Genomic DNA, 18,676 nt, shown 5'->3' on the forward strand with positions numbered 1-18,676 from the left:
CAAGCATAGCTGCAAGCAGGCATAAGTAGCTGTAGTAAGTAACTGTAAGCAGCTCATCAGTCACTGACCATCAAATGATTCTCCAGCTTCCCAAACAAAACAACTTCCAGGCATCTTGACATGAGTCAACTATGGAAACTCCTGCTTGTAATGAAACTGCCTTATTTATTTCTTACAGTTACCACATTACTTTCTTTGTTCTCCCAGGCCGTGTGGTGCACAGCAAGGGAATGGGTACCATTTTTAGTATGGTTTTGCCCTGGGGGTGAGGGGCCAGGCAACATTTTGCCTTTATTGGTTCTTATTGGTGGGTTGATGATTTTTCTCTGTATTATTGTTATTGGTAATTTCACCTCAGTAAAATTGTGACTCTCATATTTTTAACTTGTTACAGTCTTGTTTTCTTTGGTTTTCCCCCTTCACTATCGTAAGGGTGTGGCTCGAGCAGTCTTAACTTTCCCCCCTGCGCTTTTTAAAACCAGTACAGGGGTCCAAGGGCTTGTGGGGCGTGGCCTGGGGTTTATGGGCGTGACCTGTTGTTTTGGGGCGTGCCTAGAGCATCGGGGGCGTGACTTGGAGCCGCGGGGGCGTGGCCCGGAGCCGCGGGGGGCGTGGCGATGCGGCGGGGGCGGGGCTGCGGTTCCGGTGCTTGGCGGCGGCGGCGGCGGCGGCAGCGCCGGGATGAATGAGGCGGAGGGGCTGCGGCAGCGGCGGCTGCCCCGCCCGCAGGTCATCACCGACGACAGCCCCGCGCAGGAGGCCAAGGAGGGCAGGTGTGTCCGTGCGCGGTGCCGCCCGGCCAGGCGGGCGGAGGGCCTGCCGTAACGCTGCGGCTGTGGGGCCGCGGTTGGGCCCGGCCCGAGGAGTACCTGCCTGGGTTGGTGTGTCGGGAGCAGACGGGCTCTGCCCGCCCCGTGCGGCCCGGCGAGGGAGCAGCAGGTCTGGGTCAGAGTGCGCAGGGAGGAGCTGGAAGGGTCTGGCTGGCTGCCCCGCATCTGTCTGTGCGGATTGAGGCCGCGTTTCCTTGCTCGGCTGGAGGCTCGGTTGGTGCCGGGTACCTGCCGTGTCAGCTTGCGGGTACCGCCAGCACCTCGGCTCTTCCCGCTGCTCCTGCTTCTCCTCGAGGTGGCTGACGGTGGGGAGGGTTTGGGACAGCGCCTGCCTACCTGCTTTATACCGAGCTGCAGGAAGAGTTTTTAATTAAATAATAATTAAAAGAAAAAAAAAAGAAAGAAAAGTTTTAATTTGTGGCTGTTTTCTTGGTCTTTTAAAATTTTTTTTTTTAATTTTTAAAATATAGATCTGTTTAAGTACTGCTTATCATTTGAGGTGATAAACAGTACTTATAGTACTGTTCACTCGTAGTGAAGAGATAACAGTTATCCCACTGTGACTTCCACAGGTTTATTGTGTGTGTGATTAGTCTTGTATAACTGTTTATATCTTGGCAGTAGTTTAACGGCAATTCTACAAGTGTCTGAGACAGAATAGCGTTATAAACAATCTCTTTGTTTGTGGCTAAGTTAAAAGAGATTCAATTTACCGTCTTCTTTAGGAATTTTTAGTCAACAAAATAAAAAAACAATAAAATTGTTTAGGAATTTTATAAATAAAATAGCTTAACTGTAAATAAAGGTAATAAAGCTGCCATAAGAGACCGGTAGTGTTTGTTTTGCCTTTCATTGATTAAGGTAGTTGATGACTTTTAATACTTTTGTTCACCATCTTTTATGTCTCTGCTTATTTGAGTACTTGCAGATTCTTATATCTGCCCTTCAGAGTCATCAGAATGAAAGACCGTCTGATGGCTTGCACATATAGCCCATTTTTTTGAAGAAGAACATAAGCATCTCTGAGCTTGGGACTGCTCCTCCTGGCTTCACCCTCTTCTGGTAACTGCTCAAATCAGTTGAATTTCTAGGGCTCCATCAGTGATCCAGAATATTCACAGTTCTCATGTTCTGCATGAAAACAGTGGAGGAAATTGGAGGGCCTGCCCTTTTTCTGTCTGGAAGCCATGGCAGAAACTCTTGCTTTTCCCTCCAGCCCAGCAGTTCTTCTGCCAAGAGGATGAGGCAGCCTGGGCTCCTGGCTAGGATGACCCATGGTATTGTCTTGCTAGCCTACTGTTTGTCTTCAAGAGCTGGTTTAATGGCTTCTCTTTTTAGTTCGTAGTGACAACTAAATTGCTGTTATTATAGCTGGAGTCCTGGTAAATTGCCTTATTGAGATTTGTGGCTGCAGGCCACGTAGGAATAATTATCAGGACATAATTAACAAAGGATTTCTGTTTTGCTTATCACTGTTGGTGAACCTTTACTTCAGTGATTCTTTCCAGTAACTTACAGTTGTCATTATTCTGTATAGTGTACTTTGGTATGGATTCTGAGCAGCTGACTATTTTTTTTTAAGTTTTTGGGTTTTACTTGAATTCTTGTGGTTTCAGCAGTGTCTAAACTAGGCCTTGCAATTTCCAGGCTTGAAGTGTGAGTTTGCTTGTCACCTTATTCTTCCTGACTTTTTCCTTTATTGTTAGTTCCTTGCAAATTTGAATGAGGATGAGAAATATGACTTTTACTGAAATCATACCTTCAGGAGCTTTAAAAGCTGTGGTAGATGAGTTCCCAATTAAGTTGACCGTCTTTAGAGATTAGAATCTTTAAAGATTTGTCTTTATCTGCTTCCTTTTGTGTGAGCTGTTCTCATGTGTCACGAAGATGCTCAAGTTTCTGCTGACAGTATTTTTACTACTAGAATGTTGAGCCTTTGTCTTTGGAAGGACAGTGGAAAGACAAGGTCAACAACCAAAGTCTTTGTGTAAACTTGGAGATTGCCTTGTATCTTTACCCCATGCTCTTGGATTCCAAATCCAAGGGGAGAGGGGGAGGTTGTTCTTCCTTGAGACATCTACTGTTAAAGCAGGAAGTGCTGAATCATTCCAGTTGATTGTAAGGGCAGTCTGGCTCTTGAGAAATATGAAGAGGTCAGTGCAGGCAAAAAAGCTTATTTGAAACAGTTTCCCAGCCTGGTCCAGCTCAGATGGGGACAGGCTTAGTGCTGTAACACTGCTAAAGTTCAGGATGGGAATGCTGCAGTCTTGAGAGCAAGAACTAAAATTTATTTTTTAATGTATTCCAGAGCAGGAATACTTGCACATGCTGATGGAAAGGAATTAGGCTCAGGTGGTGAGTATCGTAGGGGCACTGAGAAAAATTTGATCACCAACAGCATCAGTGCTAACAGCACTTCTTGAAACAGCCTCAACTGTCTGTCATGGCAGGCTGTCAGCTCCCTTGTGGCAGTCACCTCGTCATAGCCTGGTGGTTTGGTGGCTTGTGATAGCCCGCTGAGTGGTGTGCAGGACTGGGGAAACCGGGGCAGGACTTCATCTGAACTGCCTACATCTACTGCCAGGAGAGAGGGGCTGAAAGCAGTTTGCCATCAGGAAAAAGATGTCATGAATTATGAATGTCTGAATTTCTGTACATTGTGCATGCAAACACTGACTACATCCATGCCTAGTTTGGACCTTGGTATTCTAGCTAGTAATGCCAAAGGTTACCTTGATGCTGATATCACTAGTATAAGAACATGTCGTTAGCTCCCCAGTTGTGATATTTGTGCTATGGGCAGTAGTTCATATTTCCAACTGTCTGGATAATTGGCTAATGAAGGACAAAACAATTGAAGTGGTTCAGGGATTAGTGCAGAACCATCGGGCGCTGTCTTTATTTAACTGATACTGCCAGGAGACTGGCTGATTGGGCCAGTGAATTGTTCAGAACAGCTAAAATTATGAGAGCTGCTTTACTAGTTCAAGGCTAGAATCTGTTGAACTTGACTCTGTGCTTTCCTCTGTGAATGCCTGATTGATTTCTCTGAACTTTTTGAAAACTGTAGTGGTTTAAAACCTGCTGGGAATTAAACTCCAAATAAACTGCTCACCTTCCCCCTGCCTTCCTGTGGTGAGAGAGGGACAAAGGCAGAAATGATGGATTGAGATAACAATTTACTGAAAACAAACAGCAGTGGGATGAGAAATGAACAGCAACAATATTAATAACAAAAGTATACAAAAGAGAGGATGATTTGCACACAGAAAGGTGCTCATGGTTATTCCCAAGAAAAGGACATGGTTATTCCCAAGATGTTTCTGCAGTTAGTACCCCATAGCCTCCTGAGACAATGGCAAGATGGCAGATGCTCTTTGCATTTTTGTTGTGTGCTTTGATGGGTAAATAGAAGATACTTAATTTATTTTGTGTGCTTGGCTTTGAGTTCCAAACCAGTGTTCACTAAGTTGAGCAACCATTCATTTAACTTCCTCTATATTTGTTGTTTTAGTAGAATTTTTCATTTAAATTTTGTGCTGGGATGGAAACCATTGCTAAAACTGAAGATCAAGTTTAAAAAACCCCAACCAAAAAACCTCACTTACCCTGTTTCTTGTTGTTTGTTTTTGGCTGCTTTTTGTTTGTTTGTTATGGGGGTCGTTTGTTTTTGTTTTTTTGTTGTTGTTTTTGTTTTGGTTTGGTTCTTTTTAATCAGCTGTTACTTGTAGAATGCATGAAACCTGCACATGAAAATGCTCTGCCTCATCTGATGCCAGTATGCTGACCTTTCTCTTATCCTAATGTATTCAAATTGCACCTTGACAGTCAGGATGGGTGGTTGGGCAAAGGTGTTTCTGTTTCCTCTTCTGAAGAAAATAGGCTGCTACAGAATTTTTGAGGACTGTTGTACCTGTAAACGGCTTAACACGTTGATCCTATTTCTTGTCTGGTTTGGTAGTACTTACAGCAGCAAGGTGTTCCGTGTTACCTTCTTGACTTTGGCTGCGTCTCTGGCTGTGCCGCTGCTTGGGGTAACTGTTCTACTGGATTGTCCTATAGATCCTCAGCCTATAAGGTAAACTGTTACTTTGTTTTGAAATAAATGTTCCTGAAGTGTAACTTCTCCTATGTGTGCTGTGGTTTTGTTTCAACAAACAGGAGTTAACAGCATAAAGTGGGTCTAATTGGATTAAGAAATTGGGGAGTGATTGCAATATTATCCATACCCAGTCTGTTTCTGAGCCATTTGTGTAGTTGTGTGTCACTACTGATCATCAAATGAGCTGAATTACTGTCTTTGATAATTAATCTGGAAAATTTTCTGCCGTCCAAGCTGTCAGTGGAGCTTGTGATTACACATGTGAACTCTTGCCTTCTGTGAGACAAGAACTGCAGTTTCAGTAAGGACTGTTGACTCTTGTAGTTTCAGTTGACTTTTTTTGTTCAGTCACTGAAGCTTTAGAAATTGTAATGATTTTCACCATATGAGCAGTAGATTTGCAATGCGGTTGGTGACAAATAGGTCCTGGATCTATGAACATGGGTAAATTTTGAAGTCAGACTTCATCTTTTTAAAATTCTCTGGGTGGAAGACATTTACTTATGGTCATATCAAGAGTTATTAAAAGAAAAAAAATTGAAAAATTATTTCAAGACTTGGCCTAGGTATCTTTAGCATACTCTTGTGAAAGAACACCTTGAAATCCTTAACTCATGGAGACTGAGGGGCTTATGTGTGAGCTTTTAAGAACCTAAGGGGCTGAAACATATTCAAGTTCAGTTAAGGCTGGTTTTGAAGTCTGGTATTTTAGTTAGAGCCGTGTAGGCATCTTACTGCTTCCCTTCTCTGTTGGAACCCTAGTTGGCTTGAACCTGACTGTTTATATAAAGGACTTGCAAGATTGGACCTGATTTTGTCATTTTGATATTTGAGTTCAATACCCAAGTTGGTCCTTCTCTAAGGGTCTGCATTCAAGTTGTAAACAAGAACATATATTTCAATATAGTATGAAAGCATATGTGTCCTAGTGCTCAAGCTACTGGAACACTTCCCTCCCCTCCCCCCCCTTGCTAATTAGTAATTAAGTTATTTTTTCTGTGATGAAAGTGCTGTACATTGTCAGATCTCAGTGTATTGTAACATACCAGGCTTTGAATTTGTACATATCTACTTAGGAAAAATATTTTGGTACAGACAACTCATTCAGGTGAGATCAGGTGAGAAAACTGCTATTCTTTTGTGTTGTGGCAATGCAGAAATCCTTTGCTTTTGTGTATGATAGGTGAACTGTTGGACTTGAAGATGTATAGATTTCTTAGGAACACATAACTGCAACTTTTCTGATGAGCAGGACCAGGAAATTGTGATCCTTGATGAACAAGAGTCAATATTTCAGCTTGTTAGCTGTGGCTATTTTTGAAATGTGCTTTCTGTAAAGCATAGGTCAGGGTTGCAGGAGTTGGCAAACTAGGAAAAAAACGATCCAATGTGTTGCTCAAGAATGTTTGCGTTTTGTGCAAAGGATCACGGGGTCTGTATTCTGTTTCGTAGTTTGAAGGAGCCTCCCCTCCTGACGGGTGCACTAGAACCCAACACCAAGCTACGAAAAGCTGAGCGGTTATGGGAAAACCAGCTGTATGGACCAGAGTCCATTGTCAATATTGGGGGTAAGCACTGACAAAATAAGCTTTTAAAGAAGGGTCTTTAAATGTTGTTCCATCAATTTAATGCTGAACTGTTTGTTCAGCAGTATACCTCTTAAGTAACAAACTCTGTAAGTTATTTTGGATGTGCAGGTTTTTGTAAAAGTAATTGTGTTGGGCAGCAAAACCTGGCTGCTATGTACTGCTTTTCTGTTTGATGTGGATAAAGTAAATATTGTTGCCAGATTAAAAATCCCTGTCCTCAACTGAAAGCATTAACAATGTAGTCAGGGGCTACTTATGTTTGGAGGAAGTGGTCCCATTTTTCATTTGACTAGCTCTTAACTGGGAATTAGTATTTACCTGCTCTTTTAACGGTCATTGCCACTGAGGGAGCTGAGTTTTTTGGTGTTCATATTTGCTTTTATGACAGAAAATTCCTCAAATTTGTAAATAGCATATTTACATTTTATTGGTGTTGCACAGTATCATATCTCATATTCATAATTCCTTCATATTCCATATTCATGATTCTTAAAGCTTAATTCCTTCCTCTTCTTCTGCATTGCAAGAAATCTAACCAACACAGGTGCCATCCTGTACTTCTCTGTCACAGAATGTGTGTTCTCCCCAAATCACAAACCCATGCCACCTCTGAGCACTTTCTTAATGAGTTATCTAAACTTCTAATGGTGTGACCCTCTTAGCAGAACCTAGCATTGTGCAGGGGTTATTTCCTGTGCCTCCTGAAGGAGGGGTAAGGCTAGAAACTCCACTTTACACAAGTCCTTGACTGCTTTTTCTCTGAAAGGGAGTGGCAAGGCCTTTACTGAAAGACCCTTCAATACAAGAGGTGCTCCGTAATCATATAATGTTTTTTCCTTCTTCTTTATCTTCTAATAAATTAGTAAAATATTTTTAAGAAATTATTTTTCCCAGTAAGAAACTACTGTAAATTTCTTCTTCAGATTACACTTTTTTACTTGTCTCTGTTTACAATGTGCTAAAGTGATTACCTGAAGCTGTTGATTGCCTGGTTTTGTTAATCTCATTGAAAACTCTTTAAGGAAATCTTCCTGCAAGGGACTATGACCTATGGATGAAATAATCAACCTGACTGAGAATAAGTTTTCTGTGAATAAATGTTGGAGTCTTCTTATTCCCTTTTAAAAGTGTAATTAGCAAACCTAAAACATTAGTTAAATTAGAGATGGAAAACTTCAAACAATGTGCTCTACTAGTCTAACGGTGTTTCATTTAGTTTGGCTGTATGGAAAAGTTTGTGTTGTTTGTATTCAGTTAATGTCTTATGCTATCACACAGCTTGGCATGAATACAGTAATTTGGCAATGCTTTTGATTTGTGTGGTTGTTCAATTGCCATATTTTTTGTAATTCATCTTCAGAACTCATACAGTATGAGCATTGGCAGGTGTCCAGCAGCCAATGTGGACTGTATCCGAAAGACAGGTTTTATCTGGTCAGTCTCTCATTGAAGAGTGATGAGTGCAGTGTCTGACCACATTTTGTGATGAAGTAGAAATTTACCCAAGAGGGATCAGTCCAATGACTGACCATTAAGTTATGTCCACCTTTAACTAAGAACTTGGACCACTTGTGGGTAAAAAGCTTCATATCCTATACACGTAACTCCTACGGTTGAACTCTCTCCTCTTCTTCTTGAGTTGGAAGAAATCTAACCAAATGCTCTTATTTGCCTTCATTTTTCCCTTTCCCTTTTTTTTTCTTTTGCTATGACTCAAGAAGTCTGTCACTTCCCTGTTATTTTAGACATGAATTCTACTTCATGCTAGTAGAAGCATCATGTAGAAGGATGTTTGCCACTGTGGTTTTGTGATCAAACTGAACACACCAGTTGTTTTTGCAGATGTGCTATTTACTGGGACAGCTGATGGGAAGATTATCAAAATTGAAGATGGGGAAATACAAACAATATCCAGAATTGGCCATGGTCCTTGTGGTGAGTGACAGCTCCTGAACATACGTATCTGAAAATGTCTGGGTCAAGGGTATGTGTTGATTAAACTGTGTTCAGTCTGGATTGCTCATGCAAGTGCTTATCTTCCTGTATAGAAATTTATAATAGAAATATTAATATATTTGTATGAATGAAGTATGAGTGGAGATATGTGCATTGGAAGGAAGACAAAACAGAGGACCAAAAGAATTGGAATGGGTACTCTTAGACAACAAAGCACAGAGTTTCCAGCAGTAAAATTTAGTAATGCAGGGATTTTTGTGTCATGACTACAAAGCCTGCACTCTTGTAAGGCTGTGACATGGAGGACTTGTTGGTAGAAGATCCTGCATCTTAACATCAGGAGGAAGACGAGGTTGAAGTGCATCACAAACGACATTCCTTTTCCTCTTAGTCCATCTAGAAAAAACATCTATCTCAATTAAAAAATGGGCAGCAACCTGGCCTAATATTTGTGGAAGCTGAAGTTAGCATGATTCTGAGGTGAAGGGCCACCCCATAAAAACTGAGGAGTCCTAAACAAGTGTGAGTGAATGAACTCTGAGATAATGTGTGAGTGGGAAAGATCAGCTTATTTTCAGAATTTTACCTTGCATTTTGTTGTACCTATTTCCCTTCCTCTGTTTAGAAGTACAGTGGGGAATAGTGGCTGCACTTGCTTGGGTCATGATGTTTTTGTTTTCTCACTGCTAAATCAGAGTTATTTCTTGTTGAATTCTACACTTCTTTCGGAATGACTTATTTGCTTCATTTAATGAGATTTCTGGAGCTGGGAAAAACTGGTAGTGACTTGTTTATTAACAGAACCGTTTCTATGAGAAAGTTAATGCTGACCATCTCAGTAGTGCCTGAGCAGTCTGAGAAGCCTGGCTGGTGTTTGCAGGGACTGTCGGTAGTTTTGTTTGCAGTAGTGTTGTAGAAACTTACTTGAGGTTCTGCAGGTCTGTGCTGGTTGACAGTTAGAAGTTAGGAACTGTTGCTGTCCTTATTAGCTCTCATTGACACATTCATCATATTATCTATATAATTTTGTGTGGATGTTCACCTGAGTAAACTCTAGACTGATTTGGAAGTGCTCTTTGGCTGACTGACAGGTAGGACAGCCTTGGTGCTGGCAGCCAGCAATAAGAAGCTGGATTTGCAGCTGCTGCTTAGGTGAGAATATAGGTCGGGATGGGTGTGAAGAATTGCTTTTCCCCTGCTCATTTCTATTGGACTTATACAGCATGAGAGAGGAGTGAAAGTTACGCTGCTCTATTTCTTTAGGGCCAAAGTGGTAATGGGGAGCCTAGACTTTTGTGCTCCTTAAGTTGAGGAGGGAAGTGGAAATGCTGCAGCTGACTGCCTTCTCCAGAAATTTCTCAAGCTAATTTTTAAAACTATAGATGTTCTGAACTTTTTAGCTCTTCAGGACTAAAGTATCTCATTGAATTTGTCTAAATTCTTCAGATTTACAGTATTGCCCTTCCTCTTCCTGTAGAAGTATTCAGTGTCTGTGTCTTGAGAAAGCAGCTATTTCATGACAATGTTGGACCTTTCCAGAAAAGAAAGGTTTTTTTAGTTAAATTAATTTTCAATTAAAAAACCCTAACTCCACAAACCTACAGTAAAACGGATTCTTTCTGAGAATAAGCATTTCATTAAATTCAGTTTTCTGATATTTAGCCCTATTTGAGGCTGCTGTTAGCTAGTTACTAGCCTGGCAGATTATATGGTGGCAGATTATAGACTGGTGAAAACATGGCATGGGGAAATCTGTTTCACTCACACCTAGAAAAGTAGGAATCTTTTCTTTAATGAATGTATGTGCCATATGCATGCCATAGGGATTTTTAAGCTACAAGTTGACCCAAGTGCCCACTGAGCTGCTCTATCATTCCCCTTCTTAGCAGGATGGGGAAAGAAAGTAAGATAGAAAAGAAAAAAACCTCCTAGGTTGAAAGTTTACTGAAACAAAAGCAAAGGTCACATGTGCAAGCAAGGGGAAAAAAACCCCTCAAAACCCTCAAATGTTTTATTCTCTACTTCCCATCAGCAAATGATGTCTGACTGCTTCGTGGGAAGCAGGGCTTCGGCACATGTAGATTGCTTTGGAAGACAAATGTTGTAAATAATGAATGCCTCCCCTTCCTATTCCTTTCTCTTAGCTTTTTTATTTGATCTAATACCATATGGTGTGGAATATCCCTTTGGTCAGTTTGGGTCAGCTGTGCTGGTTGTGTTCCCTCCCAAGACCTTGCCCAGTCTCAGCCTACTGGAGAGGGGAATGTTGGAGAGAGCGTTAATGCTGTGCCAGCACTGCTCAGCAGTAGCCAAAACACTGGTCTGTTATGGACACCTTTCTAGCTGCCAAAGCAAAGCATAGTACTGTGAGGGCTACTGTGGGGAAAAGGAACTCCATCTTATACAGATCCAATACACGTATGTAGGTAGCCTGATTGCCTTCTATTTATTTCTATTTGGAAAACCATTTTAAAACTGTTTCCTAAGGAACCCGCGAAGATGAGCCAACATGTGGAAGACCACTAGGCATCAGAGTTGGGCCAAATAACACTCTTTTTGTGGCTGATGCTTATTATGGACTCTATGAAGTTGATCCTGATACAGGTATGACTTTTCTGCTCAGAAGTTCCCTTCCACTGACAAATCTGGGCTTCATTTGCAGTTTTACCAGACACTGCAGGCCAGGAAACAATGCCTGTCTTCTTTGTAAAGTGATTTGGAGCTTTCTGAATGAAATGAGTCGTGCAAGAACTTGATACTTATTTTCCTGTAGCAGTCACTTCCTCTCTGTATCTGTCTGTCTGGGTCAGAGTTACTAGTGACTTATCTTCTGGTGTTACATATTTTTGGTTGTCAAAATTGTTACCTCAGAACTCATGAATAAAGCTCTGTGTAGCTGTTTCAGTTTCCATAAAAGGAAAGAGAAAAGATTGTTGTTACATAAACTTTTTGTTCTTTTTGCTGTACTTCTGTTTCTGTCTTGATCTTGCTGTGGTAGTGAAAAGCTTGTGACTTCTCTGTAACCCAAATCTACACAAAGTGAAGAAAGATGTATTTTGGTGCAACTGAAGATCACGTGGCTTGTTCCTGCTGAGAAAGGCACTGTTGCACTGTGCCTTTCTTTGTGTCCCTGAGGCAGATCTCAGGGAGCTCTTTCGGAGCTGTGCTGTCAGAAAGTGATAGCTGGTTTTGTGTAGGGTTGATTTTTCTGTCAGTTTACCTCTGCACGTTGACTTCAGGTGGGGAAAGGAAGGCTGGCCAAATGCTGGGTGACGTGTAATAGCAGGATTCAGACTGTGTTGCCCTGGGACTGTATGACCAAGGTCTCCCATCTGCGTGGCAGACAGCTGTCGTAATAGCTCAGTCATGACAAAAACAAACATAGAAACAAACCTAAACCCTGTGCCCGAAGATGACTTCATTAGATTTTGGTTGAGTTTTAGAGATTTGACCTTAATAATTGGCCTGTGTGGCCATATAATAATAATGTGGCAGAGCAGTTCAGTGAACCTGTTGATGTTTTAATGCCTAGAAAGTATTACTCCTACAGGTTTATGGGGAAAGAGGGAGTAGTGATTGGCTTGCATGCATCCTTGCTGCACCCTGCTTGCCTGCAAGTTGGGACCTGAGTTTGCACTTTGTTTCATATGAGCTTCAAAATGTGAAAATTTTGGCACTTATCAACAGATAACATCATCTACTGTTTCAGTCTTTCTGGAGAGTATTTTCTCCTGGTCATTTATGTTCAGTTGTTCCATTACAGGCCAAAACCTTATTGTTTAACAAAGAAGCAGGAATTGAAAAAAAGTGAGCTAAATTTCATGTTAGTATTTACTCATTTCTAGAGCAGGACATACAAAAGCGTTTCTTGTGAGTCTTTTTTTTTTGTTTCTTTTGTAACCAGGTGAAACGAAAATGCTTGTGTCAACCCAAAAAGTAATTGAAGGTCAGAAGTTGTCATTTGTAAATGATCTTACAGTGACCCAGGATGGGAGGAAAATCTACTTCACTGACTCCAGTAGCAAATGGCAAAGACGAGACTACTTGTTCTTGCTTATGGAGGGCACAGATGATGGGCGGCAAGTATCTCTTCCCTGAGGCATTTAATTTACTGTGAGCTCAGTTGTAGGAATGGACTTCACTGCTTCCTTGGTCTTCAAATTTTTTCCCCTTGTAAACGATCTGTGCAAACACTGCACTGCCCAGGAGGGCGTGAGAGAATGTGTGGATGTTGCTAATGAGACCTGCAGCAAAATAAATGAGATTCTTCTTTTTCCTTCAAGAGGACTTGCAGGGAACATCTGTTTTAAAAGTGAAGGTGTTAGCATTACCTTCCTCTCAAATCCTTCACAAATGCTGCCAATCTCAAGTGGCTTATTATTTCTTCTGTATTCATAAACAAATGCTTCCTGACTATTCTGCCTTTTTAACTTAAGTGAAGTGCATGTGTGAAAAGATCGAATGCCTGGAGAATGAAACAGAAATTAATAATATTCATCTTCACTCAAAAATGCTTTCTTTTTAGCCTCCTTGAATATGACACAGTAACAAAAGAAGTGAAAGTCTTAATGGTGGGGCTGAGGTTTCCCAATGGTGTGCAGCTCTCTCCTGCAGAAGACTTTGTCCTGGTGCAGGAGACAACCATGGCTAGAATCAGGAGGTGAGTATGACTTAGCTGAATTTATTACAAATCTCTGTTTAGAGATTGTTTAAATAAATGAGTGGAATGACAAAAGAAACCCTACACTTTATTTATGCCTAGTTATAAGTGACAGAGAAGGTGACCTTCCTCGATACTTGATTTTTTTATTTTGTTGTAAACATCTGGCATGCATAATCTTTCCACTGTGGGCTCCTTACGCATAGTGGACTGACTTTTCTTCTGGCGAGAAGAATGTGGCTGTGCTGTGTTTTCCTGGAACCAAAATAATGAAAAAGAAATACTGTTTTTAGAAATGAATTATTTTGGGACTTTTATTTATCATTTAGACTGCTTGAGTTAAGATGTCCTAATCTACTATCTATAACTTTCAGGTATTATGTGTCTGGGCTGATGAAAGGTGGAGCAGATATGTTTGTTGAGAACATGCCTGGTCTTCCAGATAATATCAGGTTAAGCAGCTCTGGAGGATATTGGGTAGCTATGTCAGCTGTCCGGCACAATCCTGGATTTTCTTTGTTGGATTTCTTGGCTGAAAAACCATGGATTAAAAAGATGATATTTAAGGTAAAAAAAATTAAAGTGTAGGAATGGAAGTGCTAAATATTTGTTGTGTTTCTTCCTCTTCACAGGGAAGACTTAAAAAAAAATGTTGCGCTTAAAACTGTTGTTGCTGTCCCCAGGTAGAACAGTCCTTTATATTCATAGGTAGTAAAACAAAATATTCTGAGTTGGAAGGGACCCACAAGGATCATCCAGTCCAACTCTTAAGTGAATGGCCTGTAAGGGGCTCAAAGCCATGACCTTGGCATTATTAGCACCATGCTCTAACTAGCTGAGCTAACCTGAATTCTGTAAAACTAAGATTTGCTTCTCTGAGTAGCAGGTAAACATCTCTTAAATTGTCTTCCATCTTGATCTCAGGAAAGAAAAGGGACTATCTCTACTCTAGGCATGCAGCAGCACTGGATCTACATTTGGATATGTGAAGACTTCACCTTTGTACCTGAAGTGCCTAAACTACTTACTGTCTGAGGAGTGTTTGGGAGGTTTGACCTGTTCTAATGACTACCCTAGGCATCCTGGGAGACAAGTGTGTATGTTATGATGGTGTTGGGTGACATTTTGTTGTGATTCAATATGCCTTTTGTTGTGTCACACCCTGCTTTAGAATGAGGATGAGCAAGAATAAGGGCTGTCTGATGCTAAAGAAACAACATGGTGCTTTTTGAACAACACGAAGACATAAAAATACTTCTGTCCTTGAAAAAATAAAAATCAACAAGCAGTGTTCAGGATGGAAGCGCCATTTCAGCTAAACAAGCTCTATACTGTCCCTGTCTCTCCTGGTGCAGTGCAGGAGCCTTAACAAAAGGTGATGCTATGGGCAGCAGAGCATGATGGCTGCTTGGCATCAGCTGCACCAGAACAAGCTGATGTCTCCTGCGTGGGCAACCTTTCAGCCTGTGTCTGGAGTAGAGTAAGCTTCTGCTGGTTGTTTTGTTTCTTTTCAAGTTGCTTTTTCACTGTTAATGCATTAACCCTGTGTAATAGTGTTTACTTAAATTGTGTGCTTATGTTCTTAGCTGCTTCTTCCAAGGAGTGTGGAGTGGTCTTTGCCTGTATAAATGGCTGAGATATAATCGCGGAGAACAAAATATCTTGTTAATTTTCTTTTTTTCTTTTTCTTTTAGCTGCTGAGTCAGGAAACCGTGACAAATTTTGTGCCCAAATATAGCCTTGTTGTTGAACTCACTGAGACAGGAGCCTACAGAAGAAGCTTTCATGATCCCAATGGAGTGATGGTAGCTTATGTTAGCGAGGCACATGAACACAATGGATACCTTTACCTGGGTTCCTTCCGGTCTCCGTATATTTGCAGAATTAATCTTCAGCATGTTTAACTGTCCATCCACGATGAAGTCCCGCTGTCCTGTAATATTCCAGAGGTACAAAGGAAGCAAGTGCTTGAGGCAGTTTGTGACCAAGGACAAAAAGTGAAAGACAGTCTGTTAACATACAGGACCACTGTTGACATAGGAAAACATACAGCTTGCTGTACCTGTTCTCTTCCTTGGTTTGACTGCTCATGCTTTGGAGTTGGTGTGCATAATTGTTAATATCTGAGGAGTATGGTGGGGCATTTTCATTCAGTTATTTGTTCCGCAAAGAACCTCAACTGCTTTTCCATGCCCAGCCCTGTTTGGAGTCATCTTAAACAGACATCATCATGTTGCCTTTAATGCAGCTGTATGTCTTCTTACACTGGAAGGATTTGTGATGTATGGAATTTAATTATGTGTTATTTGAATTGAAGATGATGGCTTGCATGTGTTTATTTCTGTTTTAGAACTTGCTGTTTAGGATTACAGTATATATTCTGATGTCATACCATGGTGCTGTGGTAGAGGCAGCAACATCCAGAAATCAACAATATGCCTAGAAATTTAGTTATACAGTTGGGTTTCTTCAATTCCAACCTGTGTAAGTAACATTAGACAGTACAATTAGCCGTTAATCAGAATCAAATTTCATCGTTACCTGCGGACTCCTGTGTTTCTTTATAGCATTGTGATCAGATGATGAATGAAAGTTGCATTTTCTATGTTATTAAGAGCTAGTTCCAGCAGGTTTAAAAAGGGTCATGTGAAGTATTTCTTCCATGTTTATCAGGTCCTGTAAGTCTGCTGTTGATTATCTATGTGACCATTCCTGAGAGACATGTGAGAGAAGAGGGTCAGCTGCAGGAATCCTCCTCAAATGCTTTTTTTATGGAGAAATGGTAAAGATTTTTGGGAAGACTGGTGTCTGAAGATGAATGTGGACTTGAAGAGCCCCTGTAAAATCTAGTAATGGTGGATAAGGAAGACTTTGGTGGGAGGTTTTGGGATGCAATAGTAGCTTATGGATGTTTTTGGTCATTCCAGAGGGAATGATATACTTCCTCTGTTAACAGATAACTCTGCTTGGTAAATCCAGAGAATGCTTTTCTGTCAACTGCTGCAAAGGAAAACCTGTGGCTGGAGAGGCTGGCAGCACAAAGGAATTCCAGCCACCTCAGACAGTAAGTCTTCAGAGGCTCAAACTTAAATGGCTCTATGCAAATACGCACAGCATGGGGAATAAGCAAGAGTTAAAGATGTGCACATGCCTACCTGTGGGATGGTTCCTCTGACTGGAGTGTTGAAAGGACACAGGATCTTGAGGAAGGACAGGCAGTGAACAGAGGTGTTGCCCTCTGTGTCAGTGACCAGCAGGAGTGCATGGAGCTCTGCCTGGGGATGAATGAGGAGCTGACCATGGGGTTAAGGGTCAGGATTAAAGAGAGAGCAGGGACAGGTGACGTTATAGTGGGGGTCTGCTACAGACCACCCACCCAGGAACACTGAAAGGATGAAACTGCCTACAGACAGGAGGGGCCCCAAGTTCACAGTTCCTGGTCCTCAAGGGGGATTTCAACCACCCTGGCATCTGTTGGAGGGACAACACAGCAGGGCAAAAGCAATCCAGGAGGTTTCTGGAATGCACTGATAGTAACTTCCTTCTCCAAGTGACAGAGGAGCCAAGAAGGAGAAATGCTATGCTGGACCTTGTGCCCACCAACAAGGAGGGTCTGGTGGGGAATGTGAAGCTCAAAGGGAGCCTTGGCTGCAGGGACCATGAAGTGTTGGAGTTCAAGATCCTTAGGGCAGTGAGGAGGGCACATAGTACATTGCTGCCCTGGCCTTCAGGAGGGCAGACTTTGGCCCCTTCGGGGATCTGGTTGGTAGAGTACAATGGGATAAAGCCCTGGAGGGAAGAAGGGCCCAAGAAAGCAGGTTGATATTCGAGGATCACCTGCTCCAAGCTCAGGAGTGGGGTATCCCAACAGAGAGGAAGTTGGGCAGAAATGGCAGGAGGCCTGTATGGATGAACAAGGAGCTCCTGGACAAACTCAAACAAAAAGTGGAAGCCTACAGGGGGTGGAAGCAGGGGCAGGGAGCCTGGGAGAAATACGGAGAGATTGTGTGAGTAGCCAGGATCAGGTTAGGAAAGCCAGAGAAAACCTGAGAGAATTAAACCTGGGCAACAACATCAAGGGCAACAAGAAAAGCTTCCATATGAATGTTGATGAGAAAAGGAAGATGAGGAATAATGTGAGCCCTCACCAGAAGGAAAGGGATGACCTGTTTACTGGAACATGGCAAAGGCTGAGATACTCAACAACTGTTTTGCTTCTGTCTTCACCAGCAAGTGCTCCAACCACACTGCCCAAGTTGCAGAAGGCAAAGGCAGAGACTGGGAGAATGAATCAGTCCACTGTAGGAGAAGATCAGGTTCAAGACCATCTAAGGAGCATGAAGGTGCAAAGGATGTGCTGAAATGCATGAGGGAGCTGCTGGATGAAGTGGCTGAGTCACTATCATATTTGAGAAGTTGTGTCAATCTGGTTAAATTCCCACCATCTAGAAAAGGGGGAAAATAACGCTCATTTTAAAAAAAAGGGAAAAAATGAAGACCTAAGGCATTACAGGCCAGTCAGTCTCACCTCTGTGCCTGGCAGGATCATGGAGCACAGAGAGACTGGAACATGTTGCCCAGAGAAGTTGTCTTGAATCCTGGAAGGATGGATGGGGCTTTGAGCAGCCTGCTATAATGGAAGGTGTCCCTGATTTCTGAGGTCCCTTCCAACAGCATGCATACTATGATTTTAAATAAGAGGGTTTGCATCTTGGAGAACTAAAGGGATTCCCTCAGCAGCTGTGTGACTTAGTGCATTGATTTGTACTTTGGAATTGAAGCTTTTGTTGCTCTCTCCTTTTCTGCCACTGGGAGACAGTCAAACATAAACTTACATTATTGCTCAGTTTCCTCATCTTTGAAAAGGAAATAATTGAGACTTGCTATATATGTAATGCAAAGCACCATAGAAGGGGAAGATGATAAAAATGTCATCTACTTTCACTGGCCTTCTGTGCTTCTCTATATTAATGGAGGGCTATGCAAATGAAAATTATTCTTTCTTGTCAGTGCTTCTGTTGCCTTGTTCTATGTTAATTCCAGGCTGCAGCAGTCCTGTGGCAAGTAGCTGATGGTTGCTGGATCAGGCTGACTTGTTCCTGTACAGGCCAGGAGCTGCAAACCCTATTGCTTGACGTGGTGGTCTCAATCTGGGAGAGTGTTCAGTAAGATGCAAAAGAAGCTCAATAGTTGAGTTGCTGCAGGCTCTGACCTTTGGTGCAGCTGAACCCTATCTTAACAGTTTGTGGACAGAGATGGAGTGATAACTTTGAAAGGCTGGAGAGGTGTGACTGCTACGGGCATGGGCAGACATAGCTGTGGGAACTCTGAAGAAGGGCTGAGAATGGGACATGCTTGCAATGTCTCTTTTTGGGAAAACCCAGCCCAGGGCAGGCTGTTTCAGCATCAGCTGATTAACAATGTTCTGCCAGCCCTTGGAACTATGTGTCCTATTCTGGAGGGATATGAAAGTTGAACTTGATGGGATCTTAAATTGGGGTTGAAAAGGCAAGTCTGCTGTGGTGATTCTTTTATGCTG

At 41.9% G+C, this 18,676-nt stretch overlaps 1 protein-coding gene across 2 annotated transcripts; it reads left to right on the forward strand.

Moving 5' to 3' along the window:
• Positions 1 to 612: 612 nt before the first annotated feature.
• Positions 613 to 15,677, forward strand: APMAP (adipocyte plasma membrane associated protein). 2 transcript variants are annotated; one of them, XM_027902620.1, is made up of 9 exons: positions 613 to 773; positions 4,792 to 4,908; positions 6,385 to 6,500; positions 8,364 to 8,456; positions 10,965 to 11,081; positions 12,382 to 12,556; positions 13,003 to 13,137; positions 13,512 to 13,704; positions 14,832 to 15,677. In XM_027902620.1, exons 1-9 carry the CDS (start codon positions 682 to 684, stop codon positions 15,039 to 15,041), a joined length of 1,248 nt encoding a protein of 415 aa, XP_027758421.1. In that variant the 5' UTR covers positions 613 to 681; the 3' UTR covers positions 15,042 to 15,677. The 2 variants fall into 2 exon arrangements, with proteins under 2 accessions (XP_027758421.1, XP_027758422.1); XM_027902621.1 differs by lacking the exon at positions 14,832 to 15,677 and adding an exon at positions 14,062 to 14,519.
• Positions 15,678 to 18,676: the final 2,999 nt, after the last annotated feature.

Source organism: Empidonax traillii, unplaced genomic scaffold (assembly GCF_003031625.1).
Source record: "Empidonax traillii isolate 1590-97213 ecotype Southwest subspecies unplaced genomic scaffold, ASM303162v1 scaffold892:size253994, whole genome shotgun sequence".
NCBI classification, from domain to species: domain Eukaryota; kingdom Metazoa; phylum Chordata; class Aves; order Passeriformes; family Tyrannidae; genus Empidonax; species Empidonax traillii.